General features: G+C 54.2%; 2 protein-coding genes across 2 annotated transcripts; one reads left to right on the plus strand and one right to left on the minus strand.

Moving 5' to 3' along the window:
* The first annotated feature begins 3,328 nt into the window (after positions 1–3,328).
* Positions 3,329–6,265, plus strand: LOC144246579 (C-type lectin domain family 2 member B-like). The gene is made up of 6 exons (XM_085583953.1): positions 3,329–3,394; positions 3,904–4,130; positions 4,509–4,607; positions 4,710–4,888; positions 5,089–5,189; positions 5,280–6,265. The coding sequence occupies exons 2-6, from the start codon at positions 3,971–3,973 to the stop codon at positions 5,392–5,394; spliced, it is 654 nt and encodes a 217-aa protein (XP_085440079.1). The 5' UTR covers positions 3,329–3,394; positions 3,904–3,970; the 3' UTR covers positions 5,395–6,265.
* A 10,900-nt stretch (positions 6,266–17,165) lies between these two features.
* LOC146767001 (uncharacterized) lies at positions 17,166–18,869 on the minus strand. Its single transcript, XM_085583956.1, has 4 exons — positions 18,610–18,869; positions 17,853–18,232; positions 17,552–17,652; positions 17,166–17,461 (listed from the first exon to the last, which is right to left on the minus strand). Exons 1-4 carry the CDS (start codon positions 18,767–18,769, stop codon positions 17,293–17,295), a joined length of 810 nt encoding a protein of 269 aa, XP_085440082.1. The 5' UTR covers positions 18,770–18,869; the 3' UTR covers positions 17,166–17,292.
* Between the last annotated feature and the right edge of the window lie 2,157 nt (positions 18,870–21,026).

A 21,026-nucleotide genomic window follows, 5' to 3' on the forward strand; every position in this document is an offset into this window, starting at 1 on the left:
CTCAGCCCGCTACGGGGGGGATTTTTTGGCAACAGCCCCGGCCCGCTCTGCTTTTGGCTCTGCAGCCTCCCCCGCCCTCCTGCCCGGCAGCTGCTGGCCCGGCCCGGCCCGAGCGGGGCTGATGAGGGCCCGGCCCGGGACAGGGGGCTCAGCCCGGGACAAGGGGCTCGGCCCGGGACAAGGGGCTCAGCCCGGGAAAAGGGGTTTATCCCGGGACAAGGGGCTCAGCCCGGGACAAGGGGCTCAGCCCGGGACAAGGGGCTCAGCCCGGAACAAGGGGCTTTTCCCAAGACAAAGGGCTTATCCCGGGACAAGAGGCTCGGCCCGGGACAAGGGGCTCAGCCCGGGACAAGGGGCTTATCCCGGGACAAGGGGCTTATTCCGGGACAAGGGGTTTATCCCGGGACAAGTGGCTTATCCCGGGACAAGAGGCTTATCCCGGGCCAGCGCTGCCCGGCCCGGCCGGGCTGAGCCGGGGGCTGCGGCCGGGGTCGCCACCTCCTCGCCGGCTGCAGAAGAAGGAGCAGGTTCCTGGGGTTTTCCTCTTTGATTTAACACGTGCGTTTCACAGAGGCGCGTTCAGCTTCTCAGTGGTGCTACAGAAACTTTCCTCCTATTCCAAAGCGCAACTCCCGAAGCACACAAATACTGAGACTACTGCTACAGACTGCAGCAATTCCTGAAAATGCTCTCCTACTGGCAGTAAGAGTAAACTTGTCTAAAGGTTATTTTGTATGAAGAGTAGCTACACTGAATGGTTTCAACATCAAAATCAACTGGGAAACAGTGACTTCAGGTAAAGTTAAAGAAATGAATATCTGTGTTTCAGATATTTCCTGTCACATTTCAAGCCCAGTCACACACAGCAAACTGCCTGAGGCAGGACCAGAGCGCTGTTAGTTGCACTGTTAGTAGGACTGGGCTTTTTCAGGGAGAGGAGGGAGGAGCAGAAGCACAGCAAAGCTCTGCCAGCTTTGTGTCCTCTTACAGAGGATAAAGTAAAAGTGACCGCAGTAATGCCGTTTTAGTACTACCCAACGGTATGGCACAAGAGCAGGTTGAGATAAGGAGGAAAGAAGGAAAAGAAAGAAAGCAAAAAAAAAAAAAAAAAAAAAGAAAAAAGAAAATAGAAGAAAGTGAAAGACAACTGCTCACTTTGAAAATTTGAAAGGCTTATTTAAACTTTATCAAAAATAAAACAAAAGGACTACATAAGGAAAAATTTGCAGTGCTGGGAACTGCCCTCGTGGAAACCACGTGGCCGGTTCCTCTTCGAGATCGATGCTCGGTCTTTTATTACCCTGGGGGTGCATCAGCCTGCCCTGGTCCCTCCCAAAGTCTCTCAGGCAGCTCTTCTTTGCCGTTTATCGGTGGAGATTGCTTTCTTGTAGCTGGATTGGAGGCCAGGTGTTGCCATGTCCACCCCAGCACCGAGCTTTTCCATTCCCAGCTGCCCCATGCCAGGGACACTTGTGCCCTTCTTTCTCCCTGTGCTAGACACCCAGGCTGTCTGATGGCACCAATACAGAGGGGGGAAAGGGAGCTATGGGGAGAACAGAGGACAGCTAAACCTCGAGAACATAACTATACATCAGTAAAGCTTCTCTTAATATTCACACAATAGTCATCCCTTAATTGCAAGAGCCAATCATCTCGTTATCCATCTATAACAAGAGAGAGGAGGAAAAGAAAAAAAGGAGGAAGAAAGAAGAAGTTTTGCCTTCTTGGGAAGCAAAAGCAAAGACCAGCTTGCGCCCTTGGCACGGCAGCCCAAGCAGCTGCCGAGCTGCCTGCGTGCTGCCCCGGCCCTGCGGCTCCAGGCCGGCGGCGCAGCAGAGAATTCTCCGCAGCCCGGCGCTCCCGGGCCAGCCCTGCGGGCACCGCCGCTCCGGGCACCTTCCAGTGGGGATTTCCCTCCCAGCGGCTCAAGTCTCGCCTCTTCAGGAGCAGACCACGCAGTGCCCCCAGTGCTTTGCCGCTGGGAGCACTGGAAGAGATCCTGGAACACTGGGAGGGAACTGGGAGCACAGGGAATGCCAGGAGGGAGCTGGGAGGGAGAGTGGGAGCACCGGCAGTGGACAAGAAGGAGCACTGGGAGGGATATCAGGAGCTCTGGGAAGGAACAGTGCTCCCAGTTCCTGCCCAGTGCTCTCAGCATCCCTCCCGCTGCTTGCCAGGAACAGGGACACTGGCAGGGAGCTGGGAGGGAACTCCTCAGCACTCTGCAAGGTGCAGCAGCCCCAGGTGTGACCAGTGAGGAGGGGGAAGTGCCCCCAGTCCCTCCCCACGGCCACCAAAAAGAGGGGGTTAGGAGGAGAAAAGGGATTGAAATGAAGAAGGGAAAGCTTTTCTGTAATTTTGTTTGAACTGGAGAGAATCTCCAAGTACCTATTATTTGAAGGGTCTCAGTTGAAGGAAAACACACCTTTTTCGTCGTTTTGGGTGCCTCACTAGGCAGGCAATCACTGCTTTCCATGATTTTTATGTTTAAATGGAAGGAGAATACCTTCATGGTGCCTTTTGACTTGAAGGAAAGCAACTAATTTTCATCATCTTCAGGTTCCATTTGACGGCAAACACGGCTGTCCCTAGTCTCAAAGGGCTTCCTTTGAGAGGAACCTCTTTATGTGTCATTGTAAAAGTTCCATCGAGGGGGAGCCTCCATTTGTAGGGACCTTCACAGACGAGAAAGATGTCCAAAGTCCCCAGAACGGTCTTTATTCAGGGAAATTGAGCAGGAGACTGTATTTCCCCTCATTTTCGGAGGCTAAATTGGGGAAAAATCCCTTTGATTCACTTTTTATTCGGGGTTAAACTGGGGGGAGACCCTCCTTATGCATCATTTAGGGATATAAATCAGTATGGAGCTCTCGTTCTCCCTTTGATTCAAGGCTTTGAAACGGCGACAAGAGGCAGTATGTTCCTTGGTTTAATTCATTAAGAAACAAATAGTTCGGTAGCGACGGGCTGGCGCTGCCGGGCCGGACTCAGCCCATCCCTCGGCACTGCAAACGCCGCCAGCACCGAGCGATGCCGCCGCACGCCCGGCACTGCCGGTGCCGCAGCCCAGGAATCCCTGCAGTGATTAATTGTTTTGAGACACTGAAATTTCCTCCCAGGCGGCTCCGCTTCTTCCTTAACACGGTTTACGGTAGACGGTGAAGCCGCGGTTGTTCACTTGTTCACTTGTTCACTTGTTCACTTGTTCACTCTCCCACTCTCCCGTCCCTCCATCCCCGGCTGCTTTCCCCGCGCTGATTGGTCAAAACGCCCAAAGCCCCGCCCACAGCGCCGTGACTACAAATAGCGCGGGCAGCGACCGGGCAGCGCTGGGAGGGCGAGAGACGAGCGGCGGCAGGAGCGCAGCCCGGAGCTCGGAGGCGGCTCGGACCAGGTGGGACCCGCGCTCGGTTCCGCCCCAGCTCGGGGCTCGCTGCGGGCGGGGGCCGCGCTGAGGGCCAGGGGGGCTCTAGCGAGTTCCTTGTGCCGGGTTCCGCCGTTCACAGGCAGGGAGCCAGAGCGGCTGTGCCGGCGCTCGGTGTCCCCGGGCTCCGAGCCGCCGGGGCAGGGCATGCGGGGGACAATCGTGAACCCCCGGGGCTGCTGGTTCCTGCCCCTGGGCAGGCGGGCTCCGAGCCGCAGCTGCCCTGGGCCGGCAGCATCCGGCAGCTGCCCGGCGCTGTCAGCGCCTGTCCCGCACGGAGCTGGGCTGCAGCGGCTGCAGAGCCACAGGGGCCGGGGCTGCGGGGAGCGCAGAGCTCCCGGAGGCTGCGCTTGTCTCCGCAGCTGCTGCCGCAGCCCTGGGGAGCGGGGACAGCGCAGCCAGAGCCGGCACCGCCCTGCTGAGCCTCGGGGTCCCGCGGGGCCGGCACCGGCAGTGACCTCGCATCGTGTCCCTTTCAGGGTGCCACCACCGCGGGTGTAAAGCTGTTCCCGAGGCGATCTCCGAGAGGCTTTGTCAGCACTCCAGATGGGTCGGGAGCAAGGTGCTGCTTGTTCCTGGCAGAGAGATGAGGGCTGTGAGCTGAAGAAGGGTGAATTCTGCTCTGTTGATGGGCTTCAGAAGGAGCCCCTGGAGAATGGAAGAGCAATCACCAATGTACTGAAAAGGAACCTCAGAATATTCCCTGGTGAGCAAGGCACCCCACTATTGCCTCTAGGGAGGGGACAGTGTCACCTCCCAATGCCAGGGCTGGCAGGTGTGTGGCTGTTTCCCGATGTCTGGAAGATACCTCGTGCTCTGCTGGGCCCCGTCAGTGGCTGGAACCAAGAGCCCCAGCTGCCCCCAAGGCTGTGCAGTTCTCCTGCTGCAGCCTGTCCCCACAGCTGTGTCCCTGGCTGTCCCCACAGCTGTGTCCCTGCCTGTGCCCAGGCTCTTGGCTCTCTGGCTGCCAGCTGAGTGAGGGGCACAGTGGCTGAGGGGTCCCTGCTGTGCTCCCTGGGCACGGGGTGAGCAGATTGCAGGGCCGGGTCTGGTTCTGGCAGCCAGCAGCTCTTTCCTGCTCCAGGTGAATGGTTCAGCTCCCGTCCCGTGCTCACGGCGGTGCTGATTCTGCTGCTCCTGGTGCTGGTGCTGGCTTTGGGGGTGGCCTTGGCTGTGCAGTCAGGTAAGGGAGGGGCAGCAGGCTGGGCCCAGCCCCTCGGGGCAGAGCGGGGTCCCTGCTCCCTGCAGAGGGGAATCCTCAGACCTTCTCCTCTTCCCCCTCCAGCACCACAGGTTCCAGTCACACCTGCGACTCCGCAGTTGGTTCAGGGCTGTCCCCATGGCTGGGTTGGGTACAATGGGGTCTGCTACTACTTGTCAAGGGATTACAGGAGCTGGGATCAGGCTCAGGAACGGTGCTCGGAGCTCGGGGCCTCCCTGGCCATTCTCCAGGATGAGGCCATGGTGAGTGAGGGGCTGCGGGCGGTGTGGGGTGGCTGAGGGGAGCCTGGGGGTGCTCCTGGGCCGGGCTGGGTGCTCGTAGGGCTGGGGGTGCAGCCCTGTGCCGGGGCCTTGCAGGGAAGGAGCCCCGGCGTGCGGGGGCAGCCCCGGGCACGGGTCCCCCCGAGGGGCCGGGGCAGCTCCCACTCCTCTCTCCTGGGCAGGATTTGCTCTTCCGCCTCCGCGGGAACGTCGATTACTGGATCGGGCTGCGCAGACGGGGCGAGCGCCTGCACTGGGGGGACGGCAGCAGCTACAGCTCCAGGTGAGTGCCGGGGAGCCGGGCAGAGCCTGGGGGGACAGGGGCACAAGGTGTTCCCCTGGGAACCAGCGCTGTCTCTGCTCCTCCCTGCAGGGTTCCTGTCCTTGGCAATTCCCTGTGTGTGTACCTGGCTGACGACGAATTCCGGAGTGAGATGTGCTCAAATGAGCGGCCGTATGTCTGCAGCAAGGCCCGAGCTGCCCTGTGACAGGGCTGCAGAAAGGACCTTGTCCACACTGGGCAGTGCCAGCTTCAGCTCTGAGCCCAGCACAGGGCTGTCCTTCCTCAGCTGCACCCTGTGCCTTGCACTGACTCTCAGGGTCACCTCAGTGCCTGTCCATCCCCAGTGCCAACACAGGGGTGGGTGTTCAGGGGAAAAGTCTCTGCAGTGCATCCTGCCAGTGGTGCTGCCTACAGTTAGTTGATTGTCCTTATTGAAACATGGGTGACTCTTTAAAATTTTTATAGAAGTTTGTTAAGGGATAAAATCCTGTGCTGAGGTGCTTGGCTATTTGCATATGGTTTACTTAAACTATGTTCCTATTGTACTGTTATGTTACAGGCCTATATGCATATTCTTGAGTTTGTGCGTACTCACATCTTTGTTTGAGTTTTGAGTTTTTTTTGCTTGGTTTTAACCTTTGGCTTTTCTTCATGCTGCCTAGTAGATTAAGCTAATATATGTTTTTCTTGTGGTTCTATCTTTTTGGATTTTCACTCTCTAATAGCAAGGGTCAATAATTTTTCTTTTTTTGGATGCCCTGGTTTCTGTTTCCATTATGTGAAAAATGCTTATTATATGGCTCTACGCAGATAGTTACTATATGTATTATGTTCTATTGATTAGTTGTTCTTCTGTAGTTAAAATGAAGATTTTAGTAGTTAAAATAAACACCATGTATGTGGGGGGGAAAGTTTTTTTTCTGTTTTTTTTTAGAAATTAGATACTTGCTTTGAGGAACACCTAAGTGTTCCAAAGGAGAGGAATTTATGGCTTCTTATCAGAAGAAGCTAATTTCTTCAGGCCTTGCTCAGACTCGAAGATGCCATGGGAATTAAAGGAAACAGTTGACATACAACAGGCAGAGTTTCTTGTTTTAAATAGCATGTATGCATAACCATGAAGGATATATAAATATGTAACAAGTGTATTGGTTTAAGGCTGATTCCTTTGTTCACAAGGGATGCTTTTCGCGACTTAGTGTCCGAGAGCACCCGGACGTCCCTAATTCTTTGCTTTTTATTATCTTGTAATTGTCCTGACTCTAAACTTTATTATTCTAATTGTATTACTATTTCTATAACCATTTTATTATTATTAAACTTTTAAAATTTTAAAAACCAAGTGATTGGCATTTTTCACAATTGTGGTAAGCAGAGGATGGTTGCTAACACCTCTCTGCCGGTGCCTTAGGAGACTCAGAGTGAAGAGACGCGTCCTGCCCTGGTTGGGCAGCTTCGCTCTGTTCCCCTGGTGCTACCGACAGACGCAGGTTTTGATCCAGGGACAAAAGGAGACAATAAAACAAAGAAAAGGGAAAGGATTCCCTAAAACCGCAGTAATTAGCCCCTAAGATTAACGCATACAAGAGGAACAAAGACCCAAGGAAAGAGGATAGGTGAGTATTTGTTGGGATGGGGCCGATAAGGGGGGGATGAATGGGTGTGAATGAGAGGTGAGCTGGTCATCCCAGACTTGCCAAATGAGAGCTGTAGTCTCCCACTCTGCGTTTCCATCTTCTTTCGCGAGAAAAACGGCCAGGAAAGAGACGAAGCGAGTGAAAACAAGAATGAGAGAAACCCCCCCCGGGGAAACTGGGACTGGGTCTCCGGGATACCTTGGTGCGAGGGGATAGGAAATGAAAATATAAAAAGAGGGTTTTCTTGACATAATTAATTGGGTAATTAAAAGGCAAAAACAGAGTTTTCTTGGCATCATTAATTGGGAAAAAATAAAAGGGTAAAAAGAGAAGGTTTTCCTTGGAGGGGCATAAATTTGCTGGGTCAAGAGATTAACATCCTAAGAGCACTCAGCGTTGCCGGATTGAAGGATATCCAAGAGAATCTGGGGTTACGGCTGGGTTGAGGGATATCCAAGAACACCCGAAGTGGCCAGTAACACCTAAAAGTGTTATAGGTGTGTTAAAATTCTGCAGAATGGAGAGACATCCAGGATTTAACCTGCTGGGTTGATGGATGTGGGTTACATTCCAAGAGCCCTCCAAATAAATGTAGATATATGGATATGTAATATAGATTGTTTAAAAGTAAAAGGTACCTTGTTGTTGTATGTGAGAGTGAGTGAAAAATAAAAGTGAGTGAGCGTGGGCAAATGAAAGTATATGTAATAGTATTGTCAAGTCGAGAAGTATGAATGAACAGGCTTGAGGGTGTCAGTGTGTGTGAGAGTGAGAGATAAAGCTGAGTAAATACAGATGAATGGAAGTATATAGAATGTAGATTGTTTATTTTGAGCTTTATTTCCTTGGACGAGGTGGATTGTGTTGAACGATATTGCGAGAGAAAGGACTTTCTGTGTAGTTGAAAGAAGGTGGTACTCAGGTTGTTAGAGAAAGTGGGAAACAGAGACAGAGAGGACGATTAGATAAGATCTTGGGATGGGACAGAAATCCAGTAAGAAGAATGCAGAGAGAGAAAAAAAAGGAGTAAAAATTTAGCAACGGAAATACCCCAAGATAGCCCTCTAGGAGTTATGTTAGCCAACTGGGAAAAAAACCCTTGTACGAGAAAGAAAGACAAGGTAAAGATGATAGACAAGGTAAAGATGATACAATTTCATATGCTAGAATGGCCGAAAAAGGAATTAAGATCTGACCATGTTTACTGGCCTAGATACGGCTCTTTTGAAAGTTGGATTTGTCATGCTCTCAATGTATTTGTAAATTGAAAGGAATCGTTTAATTCAGAAGAAAGAGAATATGCCACATGTTGGACAGGAGATTATAGGAAAATAAAAATCTTTAAAGTATCAGAAAACTTAGGGAAAAAACCAAGAAAACAGGAAAAGAAAAGGGAGGGGAGCAAGAGGGAAAAAATAAAAAGGAGTGGGATCCTTACGGGCTTTGCCCCCTCCGCTCCCACTCGCGCCCGCGCCGCTTGTCCCGGCCCCGCTCGCCGCCCGCTCCTGCCCCGATCCCGTCCCAGGCGCGGGTTCGCTGCTCTCAGCGGCTGCTCCTGCCCCGGTTCCCGTCCCGGTGTGAGCCCACCGCCCACAGCGGCTGCTCCTGCCCCGGTTCCCGTCCCGGCTGTGAGCCCACCGCCCACAGCGGCCGCTCTGCCGGTCCCGCCCCGCCGGTCCCGCCGCAGCGCTCCCGGTGCCGCCCCGCCGCCCGCAGCCGCTGTGCCCGGCCCCGTCCCGCTGCTCGCGGCTGCCCGGCCGGCCCCGGCCCCGGCCCGCCCGGCTGCTCCGCCCGCCGGGCTCCCGGCGCTCCCGCCCGGCCCATCCCGGGGCTCCTCCCGCGGCTGATTTCTCTGCCCCAGCCCCGGCGACTCTGCCCGTCCCGGCTGCGCTGGGCACCGCCGCTGCTGCTTTGCCTCTGCCGGGAGCACCGGCCCAGCCGCCCTTAACCACGGGCGGGCCGATCCCGCTCCCGGCTGGTGCCCCCGGCACTGCCCCTCCTGCGGCGGCTCCGGCAGCACACCCTGCCCGGGCTCCGCCTTCGGAGGACCAGGGCTGGGCGCTGGGCCCTGCCCTCAGCCCCTTCCTGCCCGGAGCTCCGCTCCCCGGGAACCGCAGCCCCAGCTCCCAGAAACTCTTTCTGTCCGGAGGACGCCCCTTATAGGAACACGGGAAGTTCAGTTAGGAGGCAACATTCTCCGGACTCTTCCTCACAGCACGGGAGAAAGGCTATAGAAAGAGACCGGGCTAAAGGCATGGATCTATTTCCACTAAGAGAGGTTCCGATGGGAGGGGGTGGAACTGGGTTTGTGAAAGCTCCCTTGACTTCTTCTGAGGTCAGGAATTTTAAAAAGGAAATCAAAGGGATTTTGGAGGATCCTATAGGCACTGGTGAACACTAGACCAATTTCTAGGTCCAAACATCTATACTTGGGAAGAAATGCAGTCTATAATAAAGATACTGTTTTCTCAGGAAGAAAGGGAAATGATCAGCATTGCAGGCATAAAAGCCTGGAATAAAGAAAATCCACAGGGGCCTCCCAGAGAGAAGAAATGCCAACTGCACCTCCTGAGTGGAGTCAAAATTATGAGGAGGGGAGAAAACATATGAATGAGTATTGTAATTTAATAATCAAGGGAATAAAAGGGGCAGCACCTCGAGGGCAAAATGCTAAAAAAGGCTTTTGAGGCACAACAAGGGAATGAAGAAACTCCAGCTGAATGGTTAGACAGACTTAGTAGAAATATAAAACAATATTCCAGAACAGATCCTGAAACTGATGTGGGAAAAGCTTTGTTAAGGATTAACTTTGTTACTAATGCTTGGCCAGATATTAGAAAAAAATTAGAAAAAATTGAAGATTGGCATGATAAGTCATCAGATGACTTATTAAAGGAAGCTTAGAAAATTTATGTTCGAAGAGATGAATAAAAATCTAAACTAAAAGCAAAACTTATGGCAGTCACCCTGCGAGAAAACAATTATAAGAAAAATCAAAACCACACAGGCACTACTCCTAGAGGTGGCGGTTGTAGAAACAGGGCAATAGGAAAGAAAAAAATCCCAATACAATCAAAGTTTCAGGGACATTCCAGGAATGTCTGCTTTTACTGTAAGGGTGAAGGACATCAGAAAAGAGATTGTCCTAAGAGGGCAACAGATCTGGAAATTTCTAAAGAGATGGGCACCGAGGAAGAATAGGAATGTCAGAGGCTCTATTTTAAGGGGACAAATACCATCTGGAGCCTGTGATAACTTTAAAAGTGGGTCCCCAAGAGGAAAAATTGGAATTTGTGGTAGACACAGGGGCAGAAAGAACCTGTCTGTTAGATACTCCAAAAGGTTATAGTGTAAGCAAACATACTGTAAAAGTAACAGGAGCAAAAGGAGAGAGTTTCACAGTACCTGTTGTTAAAAATGTGGTAATAGAGGGAGAAACTAGATTTTGGCTGGGGGATGTTTTATTGGTCCCAGGGGCAGGTAGCAATTTCTTGGGACGAGATTTACAAGTGAAATTAAGAATAGGGGTTGTTCCAGCAGATGGGAAGATGACAGCTCGACTTTTAAAACTAGGCCAGGAGGATGAAAGAAGAATTAACAAGGAAGTTTGGGCTGGGGAGGGAAATAGAGGAGGATTAAATATTGACCCCATAAGGGTTACAAATGAGAGAGAAAATTGTCCCATATGTGTACGGCAGTATCCTATATCTTTAGAAGGATGGGAAAATTTAAAGCCAGTAATAGAAGGACTAATAAAGGATGAGACATTAAAACCTTGTATGTCTCCCCATAATACCCCTATACTCCCAGTAAAGAAGCCTGATGGCAGCTATAGAGTGGTACAAGACTTAAGGGAGGTTAACAAAAGAACTCAGACCTGCTATCCAGTGGTACCAAATCCTTATACTCTTTTAAGTAAAGTTCCTTGTTCTTTCCTTGACAAAAACCTTCATAACCTGTTCCCCACTTAAGGCTTTGTCATATCCTTGTTGTTCTACCAGGGAACAGGGAATGGCTGAAGAGGGTTAGCAGGAACACAGTTCCATGGTGGTAAACACTGTAGGACAGAAGGCCTCTGTTGCCAAGCTGCCTCTCCAAGTCTCCAGACACAGCCACGTCCTGGCAGTGCTGCCTCTGTTCCTGTCCTGGCCACGAGGGCTGAGTGGTGACTGGGTCACCTCTCTTCTCACTGGGCCTCGCTTTCTCGGAGCCCACCGATGTCTGATCACAGGAACGGGTGAGCACTTTAAACCTGCTGGTGCTAAACACCTGCACACCTTCTCCCTCAGCTCCTAAATCACCTCGGCCTTGCCATTGCACACTCTGCTGGAGATCCTCATATGTGGGAACTGGCCCAGCAGTGACCCAGAGTCAGCTGGATTTCACCCCAAAAGAGCCGGGTGTCAGTTCCAGGGCCTGGGAATCATTTGTTGAATTCAGGGAGAGCCTGAGAGTTCCCCATAAGCCTTTGGTGTTATTGTGCTGAGTTGCCCAAGTTCTGCTCCCCTGTTGCTTACTTGTTTCTCCTGTGTGGTTATAGTTCTAGAATGTTCCACCCCCAAGTGTGTATATTGCTGCTTCCCCTTTGTTTCAGGTCTTTGGATCCTGCCCCTCGTATGGTGCAGGGCTTCTCCACGTTTGTTATTTTTCACCCTTTATTAAAGTTCTTTCTGGGCAGCTCCATCAAAGCAGCTCCTTCTCCTTTTCACCACCCTTGCCTGAAGTCAGGGAACCAGAGAGGTTTGTCACAGCCACCCTCACTGTCACATTTACAGAAAAGTGTTTAAAAATTCTTTTAGTATAAATATTGCATTATTCAGACATTATTTAGAAGCCAATTCCCCTTTATTTTTGTTTTAAAAATAATATGCATGTCTCTTGGTATGAACATGAAGGGAACATCAAAACAGAAGAATATATGCAGTGAAACAAGAAATTTGCAGAATCAAGAATAAGTCAGATAATATATGTCATTAATGACACATGTGAAATTGGATGATTATCAATGTCTTAAATACTGCACCACCACCCAGAGCCTGCAGCAGCTGCCACACCTTGTGTCAGTCAGGACCTGCATGGCCATTCTCAGGAAAGGTGTCCAAGCTCACTTTAAAAATAGATCCAGCTGTCACATTGTTATAGGGTCAAATTGCCAAGTCAGAGAGACTTGAATATAGTTTTGAGGCAGAAAACACCCGGGTTTGTCGGCAATTTTCTGGCCAGAGCCCAGACCCTCATTGGGAGGGTCTCCCTAACATATCCAAAACCAAGTCTCTCAACAGCAGCAGTGATGAGATGCCCCAAACACAGCACCCTGCTGGGCTGCTTCTGTGGGAATTCCTGGGGCTGGATCTGATTCCCAAAGAGCAGAAGCAGCCTTGCCCTCAGCAGGTGACAGCCGTGTCCCGAAAGGATGTGTGTCACACAAGGGTCCGTAAAGTCCACAGGGCCTCAGCTCAGATGAGGCTTTCCACAAAGGCCAGAGATGTTATCCTGCAGCTCTGAAAGCCCAGGAGAATGATGAGACAGCACTGGGCCAAGGCATAGCAAACCTGCTGAAACGAGAGAAGGGACTAAAGACTGAGAAGGCAGAGCAGGGAAGGGCTGTGGACAGCCTGTTCAAAGAGAGGCATCTGCAGCTGGAGAACAGAAAAGAGAGATCCCACAATGACGCGTGTCTTGTAGGTACTCACACAAAGATATGTCAAAGTTTTTGAAAAGCCAGTTATAAACAAGGTAATAATATCTTGTGAATATTGCCTGTACCAAAAGAAACAACAACAATGTAGAATTTGTCAAACTGCCCAACAAACCGGGAGCTTCTCGACATTGGATGTAGTGTAATACCATATAGTAAATGTTATCAGCATTTCTGTTAATGAAATTAGATTGTTTTATGCTGCACAAAATAACAATAATAAGAAGGCACTGCATTTACTGCTTTAATCTCACCAGTAACAATACTCAGATAAATCAAGTATTCACGAAAAATACAAGATTAACTTTAAAAAAGCATTTCAACATATTTTAAGGCATTCTAAAACATGGTGCGTGAAGCTTCAGTAACCAGAGGCGGTCACAGACCTTACGGCAGATACCGGGGGGTTCGCCGCGCCGCAGCGGGGAAGGGACAGCAGCGGAGTGAGGTCGCCCGGGGGAGAACCGGAGCCGCCGTGCCGCGCCGGGAAAAGCGGAGCCAGGCGGGGGTGGGAAAAGCCGGGCTTAGGCGAGGGCCGGCGCCGCGCGGGGAAAGCCGAGCTGGCCCCGCACGGAGCTCGGGATGCGGCGGGGCTGCCCCGACACCCGCAGAGGGTTTGCATTGCGCTGAGCCGAGCGAAAGGGACTCGGGTTCAGATCCCCGAATCCCGGCTGGCAGCGACGCGCATTGAGAGAACGGTGAAGGAACCGATCCCGGAGAAGGCGGCGGGGAGCGCCGGGGAGAGGGGACCGCGGGGGAGCGGGGAGCAGAACGGCCGAGCCGCGATGGGCAGCGCTCCCGGACTCTCATTGATCAAATCGGCTCAAATCGGCTCAAATCGGCGGCGGTAGCGGCCGCACCCGCTGCGTGTGGTGGGGAGCGGAGCGGCGGCGGCCCCGGAGCCCGGCGAGGCGGCGGCGGAGCTCGGAGGCGGCTCCGGCCCCGGCGGGACCCGCGCTCGGTTCCGCCCCAGCTCGGGGCTCGCTGTGGGCGGAGGGGCCGCGCTGAGGGCCAGGGGGGTTCTGGCGAGAAAGGACCTGCTCCACGCTGGGCAGTGCCAGCTTCAGCTCTGAGCCCAGCACAGGGCTGTCCTTCCTCAGCTGCACCCTGTGCCTTGCACGGACTCTCAGGGTCACCTCAGTGCCTGTCCATCCCCAGGGCCAGCGCTGGGCTGGGTGTTCAGGGGAAAAGTCTCTGCAGTGCATCCTGCCACCGATGCTGCCTGCAGTGAGTGCATTGCCCTCCTTACACAACAAGCTCAACTGCGAAATCCACATGGCCCTGTGCTCCTGGAAATCATCACGAACTGGCCTGAAGGTGGCACTTTTGGACTGTTCTTGGAAGAGGAACAGGTGATACATGCTGAGGAGGAATCCCACTTTTGGCAGCAGGCACCTGACAGGGAAGCAGGGTCTGTGCGCTGCTGGCTCTGTGTCTCTCTCTCGGCTTTGGAAGAGGACGGGACGGGTCGGAGCCGCTGCCTCGGGGAAGGGAATTCGCTGCCACGGCCACAGCCCAGCGCAGAGGCGCTTGCTGTGCTGTGGGGGGAGGCTGTGCTTGTGCGAGCAGCCCCCGAGCGGGGCCCTCATTCCCCCGGTGCCCGCGGGCCCTGTCCCCCCTGCTCGGTGCCGGCTCCTGAGCTCGCCTCTCCCTGCCCTGCTCAGACCCGGCTGCCGCTGCTCCGAGCTTTCGCTGCTCTGTGCCTGAGCAATGGCTTTGTAAGCAAGTTTTACAATTTGATAGAAAGTTGACACAGGCAAATATTGAGATAAGGTTTGTTGACTTAGGAAAGCTATGGAATTGAGATGATGTTGAGAAAGAGATTGAATTAGAAATAAGTTTGAAAATATGGCTATATAAAAGGGTAGATATTTTAGAGCACTAGAACTCTGAAATATGCATTATTATAGGCCTACGTGAGGTAAAAGTATAGGTGCTTGTTAAAGTAACATTCGTATTGTGTGGTAAAAGCTAATATCTTGAAAAACATTTATATGGTACTGTAATTAGGAAATTACTTAGCTTTTAATAGAATAATGTTGAGTTTTATATTTCTTATGTTTCACTCTATTGAGACTGATAATAAAGTCAAATCTTCTAAAACACTTCTCAGTTACCCTGTCTTTATAGAAACTAAAATAACCAATAAAACAGTGTTTCTGTTATAAAAACCCCAATAACTCAATTATCTTTCAAGCAGTTAAGAAACTTAAAATACTTTTTGTTCAGTGCTACTACAATGAAACAGGACCCCAAATAATTAGTTCTACAAAAAAAAACCCAGTCAAGTCTTCTACCTACGTCACTAGCTCGACTCAAACACAAACCAATATTATCTCCTATTACAAAACATCAGGCAAGCTTTAAAAAACACAATCAAGCACAAAATATCCCAGCAACACAAAGACGTTTATAAAAGCCTTAAAGCTCTAATCAAATCTAATTCTTATATTTCGAAGCAAAACCTAAAAAATGTACAGTCTTAAGTCCAAAAACAGTTTCCAACTATAAATAATACTTCCCAGTTCACCTTCTCTGAAACCTAGTTAAACTCAACTCTACAAAGAAGGTAATTCCCTTATTTAAGCAACCAGCAAAGCTTCCTGCTTCCTCAGCCCCACCTGCAGAAGCCTGGCGTCCCGAAGCGCGTCTCCGCAGCCTCCGTCCCCTTCAGCCCTGCCCGGGCCCGAAGCCCCGCGCGGAGCCGCGGCAGCCCCGCCGCTCTCCCGGCTGCAGCCGCCGCTGCCATCCCCGCCCGCCCGGCGATCTTCCAGCCCGCCTCGCAAGGAGCGAGGGCAGCTCTGCGGCACGACGGAGGGAGGCTGCTCTGCCAACGCGGCCGAAGGACAGGCTCAGGCTGCGGGAAAAGGGAGGGACGTGAGGAAAAACCGGCAGCCGCGAACTCGTCGTGCCCGGGCGCGGCCGCTCTCAGCCCAGCCCCCTCCGCCGCTTGCGGGACCGGGACTCGGGCCCCGGGCCAGGAAATGCTTTTCCCAAATCGGGATTTCCCTCCCAACAGCTCAAGTCTCGCCTCTTCAGGAGCTGACCACGCAGTGCCCCCAGTGCTTTGCCGCTGGGAGCACTGGAAGAGATCCTGGAACACTGGGAGGGAACTGGGAGCACAGGAGGGAGCTGGGAGGGAGAGTGGGAGCACCGGCAGTGAACAAGGAGCAGCACTGGGAGGGATATCAGGAGCTCTGGGAAGGAACAGTGCTCCCAGTTCCTGCCCAGTGCTGTCAGCATCCCTCCCGCTGCTTGCCAGGAAGAGGGACACTGGCAGGGAGCTGGGAGGGAACTCCTCAGCACTCTGCAAGGTGCAGCAGCCCCAGGTGTGACCAGTGAGGAGGGGGAAGAGCCCCCAGTCCCTCCCCAGGGACCCCCCCAAGAAAGGGGGCTAATGAGCAGAAAAGCGATTTAAATTGAGGGGGAAGAGGTTTTCTGTAATTTTGTTTGAAGTGGATAGAATCTGCATGTACCTGTGATTTCAAGGGTCTCAGCTGAAGGAAAACACACCTTTTTCGTTATTTTGGGTGCCTCCCTAGGCAGGCAATCACCATTTCCCATGTTTTTTATGTTTAAATGAAAGGAGAAAACTTTTATAGTACTGTTTGAAATGAGGGAAAGAGCTCCATTTTCATCAGCTTCAGGTTCCAATGGAGGGCAAACACGGCTGTCCCTGGTCTCAAAGGACTTCCTTTGAGAGGAAACCTCTTTATGTGCCATTGTAAGTGTTCCATCGAGGGGGAGCCTCCACTTGAACGGACCTTCTCAGACGGAATGATGTCCAGAGGCTCCAGAATGGTCTTTGTTGAGGGAATGTGAAGAGGAAACTGCATTTCCCTGTTTCCCCTCATTTTCAGAGGCGAAATTGAGGGAAAATCCCCCTTAATTCACTTTTTATTCGGGATTACATTGAGGGGAGACCCTCCTTATACATAATTAAGGGATAAAAATTGACAGAGAACCTCCGATGCCCCCGGACGCCCGGCACTGCCTGTGCCGCAGCCTAGCCCAGGAATCCCTGCAGTAATTCACTGTTTTGAAGAAACTTCCTCCCACGCGGCTGCGCTTCTTATTAGTACAATTCCATTCCAATAACCACATCGCGACACAAGCGATAAAAATCAAACCGCGGATCGCGACCGCTCCGGTCCCCCCGGCTCCGACTGGTCAAAATGCCCAAACCCCGCCCACAGCGCATCCGCTAAACAGCGCAAAGTCTGTCCGAGCGCGGAAGGGTGGCGGCCCCGGAGCCCGGCGAGGCGGCGGCCCCGGAGCCCGGCGAGGCGGCACCGGAGCTCGGAGGCGGCTCCGGCCCCGGCGGGACCCGCGCTCGGTTCCGCCCCAGCTCGGGGCTCGCTGCGGGCTGGGGCCGCTGCTCGGGCGGGCGGTGTCCGTGCCCGGCTCGGGGCTGGCACGGGATGAACCCGAACGTGCCTCAGAGCCCAAAGCGCTGCGGGCGCCGAGCGGGGGCAGAAAGCGCCGCACGCTGCCCGCTCCGGGGCCGAGGCTTCTCGGCGCTGCGCTCTCTGCCAGGAGCCGCTCCACGGGCACGGGCAGGGAGCCAGAGCGGCTGTGCCGGCGCTCGGTGTCCCCGGGCTCCGAGCCGCCGGGGCAGGGCATGCGGGGGACAATGGTGAACCCCCGGGGCTGCTGGTTCCTGCCCCTGGGCAAGCGCTGGCACTGGGGATGAACAGGCACTGAGGTGACCCTGAGAGTTAGGGCAAGGCACAGGGTGCAGCTGAGGAAGGACAGCCCTGTGCTGGGCTCAGAGCTGAAGCTGGCACTGCCCAGCGTGGACAAGGTCCTTTCTGCAGCCCTGCCACAGGGCAGCTTGGGCCTTGCTGCAGACATACGGCCGCTCATTTGAGCACATCTCACTGCGGAATTTATCGTCAGCCAGGTACACACACGGGGAATTGCCAAGGACAGGAGCCCTGCAGGGAGGAGCAGAGACAGCGCTGGTTCCCAGGGGAACACCTTGTGCCCCTGTGCCCCCAGGCCCTGCCCGGCTCCCCGGCACTCACCTGGAGCTGTAGCTGCTGCCGTCCCCCCAGTGCAGGCGCTCGCCCCGTCTGCGCAGCCCGATCCAGTAATCGACGTTCCCGCGGAGGCGGAAGAGCAAATCCTGCCCAGGAGAGAGGAGTGGGAGCTGCCCCGGCCCCTCGGGGGGACCCGTGCCCGGGGCTGCCCCCGCACGCCGGGGCTCCTTCCCTGCAAGGCCCCGGCACAGGGCTGCACCCCCAGCCCTACGAGCACCCAGCCCGGCCCAGGAGCACCCCCAGGCTCCCCTCAGACACCCCACACCGCCCGCAGCCCCTCACTCACCATGGCCTCATCCTGGAGAATGGCCAGGGAGGCCCCGAGCTCCGAGCACCGTTCCTGAGCCTGATCCCAGCTCCTGTAATCCCTTGACAAGTAGTAGCAGACCCCATTGTACCCAACCCAGCCATGGGGACAGCCCAGAACCAACTGCGGAGTCGCAGGTGTGACTGGAACCTGTGGTGCTGGAGGGGGAAGAGGAGAAGGTCTGAGGATTCCCCTCTGCAGGGAGCAGGGACCCCGCTCTGCCCCGAGGGGCTGGGCCCAGCCTGCTGCCCCTCCCTTACCTGACTGCACAGCCAAGGCCACCCCCAAAGCCAGCACCAGCACCAGGAGCAGCAGAATCAGCACCGCCGTGAGCACGGGACGGGAGCTGAACCATTCACCTGGAGCAGGAAAGAGCTGCTGGCTGCCAGAACCAGAGCCGGCCCTGCAATCTGCTCACCCCGTGCCCAGGGAGCACAGCAGGGACCCCTCAGCCACTGTGCCCCTCACTCAGCTGGCAGCCAGAGAGCCAAGAGCCTGGGCACAGGCAGGGACACAGCTGTGGGGACAGCCAGGGACACAGCTGTGGGGACAGGCTGCAGCAGGAGAACTGCACAGCCTTGGGGGCAGCTGGGGCTCTTGGTTCCAGCCACTGATGGGGCCCAGCAGAGCTCGAGGCCTCTTCCAGACATCGGGAAACAGCCACAAACCTGCCAGCCCTGGATTTGGAAGTGACACTGTCCTCTGCCTAGAGGCAATAGTGGGGGGCCTTGCTCACCAGGGAATATTCTGAGGTTCCTTTTCAGTACATTGCTGATTGCTCTTCCATTCTCCAGGGGCTCCTTCTGAAGCTCATCAACAGAGCAGAATTCACCCTTCTCCAGCTCACAGCCCTCATCTCTCTGCCAGGAACAAGCAGCACCTTGCTCCCGACCCATCAGGAGTGCTGACAAAGCCTCTCGGAGATCGCCTCGGGAACAGCTTTACACCCGCGGTGGTGGCACCCTGAAAGGGACACGATGCGAGGTCACTGCTGGTGCCGGCCCCGCGGGACCCCGAGGCTCAGCAGGGCGGTGCGGGCTCTGGCTGCGCTGTCCCCGCTCCCCAGGGCTGCGGCAGCAGCTGCGGAGACAAGCGCACCCTCCGGGAGCTCTGCGCTCCCCGCAGCCCCGGCCCCTGTGGCTCTGCAGCCGCTGCAGCCCAGCTCCGTGCGGGACAGGCGCTGACAGCGCCGGGCAGCTGCCGGATGCTGCCGGCCCAGGGCAGCTGCGGCTCGGAGCCCGCCTGCCCAGGGGCAGGAACCAGCAGCCCCGGGGGTTCACGATTGTCCCCGCATGCCCTGCCCCGGCGGCTCGGAGCCCGGGGACACCGAGCGCCGGCACAGCCGCTCTGGCTCCCTGCCTGTGAACGGCGGAACCCGGCACAAGGAACTCGCCAGAACCCCCCTGGCCCTCAGCGAGGCCCCAGCCCGCAGCGAGCCCCGAGCTGGGGCGGAACCGAGCGCGGGTCCCACCTGGGCCGGAGCCGCCTCCGAGCTCCGGTGCCGCCTCGCTGGGCTCCGGTGCCGCCGCCACTCCGCAGTGACACGAACACGGCGGCTGCAGCACCGACCCCTATTTATGATCTCTCAGTTTGGGGGTGGGATGGGAGTCTGACTTTTCGGCCAAGCAGTGCCGGGGAAGCCGCAATCACGGCACCGAGAGGAGTCGAGTCATAGTAACTTGGCGAGCGCTACAGCGCGGGGGAGATTTTGGCAGCGAGACCGAGTCTGAGAAATGTGGGGAACTCGGCACAGCTGGAACAGGAACAGGGCGCTGCCCGGGCACATCAGTCACAGCCGGTGAAGGAGCTTGCCCGGCAAGGGACTTTGGTTGTTGTTTGTAACTGGAGATGGGAGATGTGGAGGCAGGAGCTGTGCTGGTTGGAGGCCTCCTGTGCCATGGTGATCATGAAATCACAGTGTTCGCCATCTTTTGTGATATCAGGAGGAACATCAATAAAATTTTTACATTAGACTTCAGGAGGGCAGACTTTGGCCTATACAGGAGACTTATTCAGGAAATTCCTTGGGAAGTAGCCCTTAAAACCAAAGGAGTTCAGGAAAGATGGCATGCTACAAAGCAGAGATCTTGAGGGTATAGGAACAGCCTGTCTCTGTGTGCCCAAAGATGAGACAATGAGGCAAACATGCAGCCTGGATGGGCAATGAGGTTTTAAGGGAACTTAGGAATAAAAGGAGGACGTATCAGCTTTGGAAGGAGGGTCAAGACTTTGTTCTCTTTTGGATACAGGAGGGAACTTAGTAACTGCAGGTGAGCAGAAGGCAGAAATGCTCAATGCCTTCTTTGCCTCAGCCTTCAGTGGGAAGAAGGTTTGTCCTCAGCACAAGTGTCCTCCTGGGCTGGTAGATGGTGTCAGGGAGCAGAATGGCCCCTGTTCTCCAGGAGGAGGCAGTCAGAGAACTGCTGAGCTGATGGATATTCAGAAATCCATGGGCCCAGATGGGATCCACCCCAGGGGGATGAGGGAGCTGGCAGATGAGCTTGGGAAGCTGCTCTCCATCATTTACCAGCAGCCCTGGCTCACTGGTGAGGTTCCAGGTGGCTGGAAGCTGCCCAGTGTGGCACTATTGACAGCAAGGGTGAGAAGGAGGATCCTGGGAATTACAGGCCAGTTAGCCTGGCCTCAGTACCCAGTAAGGTCATGGGGCAGTTTATCTGGATTTCATCAGGCAGCACTTGCAGGATGGCCAGGGCATCAGACCCAGCCAGCAGGGCTTTAGGAGGGGCAGGGAATGTTTGACTGGTGGGGAAGATGAAATAGGAAAGCCTTATAGATGTGATTGCCTGGCAAATGATTTGGAAAATACAGAAACTATAAGTGAGATTGAAATGAGAACAAGCTTTGAGATACCAAATTTTAGTTGCTAAACAACTAGAAAACAACAGTATAGCCAGTTGAAGGCAATCCCCCCTTTTGATTGAACAATGCCCACTACCTACAGACAGATCCAAGGGTCAAATGGAATGTTCTCTCTCACCCTTCAAAAAGGTATAGTTTATCCCACATCAGTAACCCAGCCCTGAAGCATCAGGTATCTGTAATCCCATTGGCCCAAGTTCTATTCCAGCCCACTCTGAAGCCCCCTGATAAGGTGTACCCGGGGGACCAGACACCCTCTTGGAATCCTCTCCC

This window comes from Lonchura striata, chromosome 6 (assembly GCF_050655825.1).
Source record: "Lonchura striata isolate lonStrDom1 chromosome 6, ASM5065582v1, whole genome shotgun sequence".
In the NCBI taxonomy this organism is placed as follows: Eukaryota; Metazoa; Chordata; class Aves; order Passeriformes; family Estrildidae; genus Lonchura; species Lonchura striata.